Here is a 2,358-nt window from a genome sequence, read left to right as displayed (position 1 = left end):
TGTTCGGGTGGAACCAACTGACCCTGAAACCAGTAGAAACCAGTATAAACCAGTACAAACCAGTATAAACCAGTATAAACCAGTACGAACCCATACACACCAGTATAAACCAGTACAAACCAGTATAAACCAGTATAAACCCATACACACCAGTAGAAACCAGTATAAACCAGTACGAACCAGTATAAACCAGTATAAACCAGTACGAACCCATACACACCAGTATAAACCAGTACAAACCGGTATAAACCCATACACACCAGTCTAAACCAGTACAAACCAGTATAAACCCATACACACCGGTACAAACCAGTACAAACCAGTATAAACCCATACACACTGGTATAATCCAGTACAAACCAGTATAAACCAGTATAAACCCATACACACCAGTATAAACCAGTACAAACCGGTATAAACCCATACACACCAGTCTAAACCAGTACAAGCCAGTATAAACCCATACACACTGGTATAAACCAGTACAAACCAGTATAAACCAGTATAAACCCATACACACCAGTCTAAACCAGTACAACCAGTATAAACCCATACACACCGGTATAAACCAGTACAAACCAGTATAAACCCATACACACCGGTATAAACCAGTACAAACCAGTATAAACCCATACACACCAGTCTAAACCAGTACAAACCAGTATAAACCCATACACACCAGTCTAAACCAGTACAAACCAGTATAAACCCATACACACCAGTCTAAACCAGTACAAACCAGTATGGAGACCCTGAAACCACTATAAACCGCTATAAACCAGTATAGAGACTGAAACCAGTACAAACCAGTACAGAGACCTGAACCAGTATAAACCAGTGTGGAAGCTCTGAAACCGGTATAAACCAGTACAAACCAGTATAAACCAGTATAGAGACTCTGAAACCGGTATAAACATTATAAACCAGTATAGAGACCCTAAAGGCAGTACAAACCAGTACAGACCAGTACAAACCAGTACAGAGACACCGAAACCAGTACAAACCAGTACGAACCAGTACAAACAAGACCTGAACCAGTACGAACCAGTATAAACCAATAGAAAGACTCTGAAACCAGGAGGAGGGGGCGTGGTCTGGGCGAGGGGGCGGGGCCTGGAGTGCTCATTCAGCCTCACACTGTCAATTTGGGGGCGGGGCCTTGGGAAGTGGGCGGGGCCCGGACAAGGGCGGGGGGGTCAATGTGTCCCTGGGGGGTCTCAGGGTGTCCCGGGGGGGTCAGAGTGTCCCGGGGGGTATCAATGTATCCCGGGGGGTCAGTGGGTATCAATGGGTCCTGGGGGGTATCAATGGGTCCCAGGGGGGGTCAGTGGGTATCAATGTGTCTGGGGGGGTCAGTGGGTATCAATGTGTCCCGGGGGGTATCAATGGGTCCCGGGGGTGTCAGTGGGTCTCAATGTGTCCCGGGGGGGTATCAATGGGTCCCGGGGGGTCAGTGGGTCTCAATGTGTCCCGGGGGGGGTCAGGGGTTATCAATGTGTCCCGGGGGGTCAGTGGGTATCAATGTGTCCCGGGGGGGTATCAATGGATCCCGGGGGGGTCAGTGGGTATCAATGGGTCCCGGGGGGGTCAGTGGGTCTCAATGTGTCCCGGGGGGGTCAGTGGGTCTCAATGTGTCCCGGGGGGGTCAGTGGGTATCAATGGATCCCGGTGGGTCAGGGGTATCAATGGATCCCGGTGGGTCAGGGGGTATCAATGGGTCCCGGGTGGGGGGGGGTCAGGGGTTATCAATGTGTCCGGGGGGGTCAGTGGGTCTCAATGTATCCCGGGGGGGTCAGTGGGTATCAACGTGTCCCGGGGGGGTCAGTGGGTCTCAATGTGTCCCGGGGGGTCTCAATGTGTCCCGGGGGGGTCAGTGGGTCTCAATATGTCCCGGGGGGGTCAGCGTGTCTCAGAGTGTCCCGGGGGGGCAGAGCGCCCGCAGCGCCCCCTCGGCCACCCCCCCGCAGGGCGCCCCGCGGCGGCCGCGGCGGCAGCAGCAGCAGCAGCAGCAGCTCCGGGAGCGGCAGCAGCAGCGCCGAGTGCGAGCGCAGCGACACAGGCACCGCAGCGACACCCGCGACAGCGGCGACACCCGCGACGGCGGCGACACCCGCGACGGCGGCGACACCCGCGACACCCGCGACAGCGGCACCGGCGGCGGCCCCGCAACGGGGGCGGGCGCGGGGGACACGGCACCTGCGGCCCCGGACACCCCGACCCCCAAATCAGCCCCCTAGAGCCCCTGGGATCCCCCAACCCCCCGTTGCCCCCAAACCCCCCAAACCCCAACACCCCATTGTCCGCCAAACCCGCCATTGTCCCCCAAACCCCCCCGAACCCCCAACACCCCATTGTCCA

General features: G+C 55.9%; 1 protein-coding gene across 1 annotated transcript in view; it reads left to right on the top strand.

Annotated features, from left to right (window-relative positions):
* The first annotated feature begins 1,685 nt into the window (after positions 1-1,685).
* The window catches only part of LOC102089228 (natterin-4), a 6,770-nt gene continuing 6,097 nt past the window's right edge, over positions 1,686-2,358 (top strand). Inside the window, exons 1-2 of the mRNA XM_065044427.1 lie at positions 1,686-1,724; positions 1,968-2,165. Of these exons, the coding sequence (XP_064900499.1) occupies positions 1,686-1,724; positions 1,968-2,165 (237 nt within the window). The remainder of the gene's footprint in view (positions 1,725-1,967; positions 2,166-2,358) is intronic.

Source organism: Columba livia, chromosome 39, assembly GCF_036013475.1.
Source record: "Columba livia isolate bColLiv1 breed racing homer chromosome 39, bColLiv1.pat.W.v2, whole genome shotgun sequence".
NCBI lineage: Eukaryota > Metazoa > Chordata > Aves > Columbiformes > Columbidae > Columba > Columba livia.
This window is presented reverse-complemented; position numbering and strand designations above follow the sequence as displayed.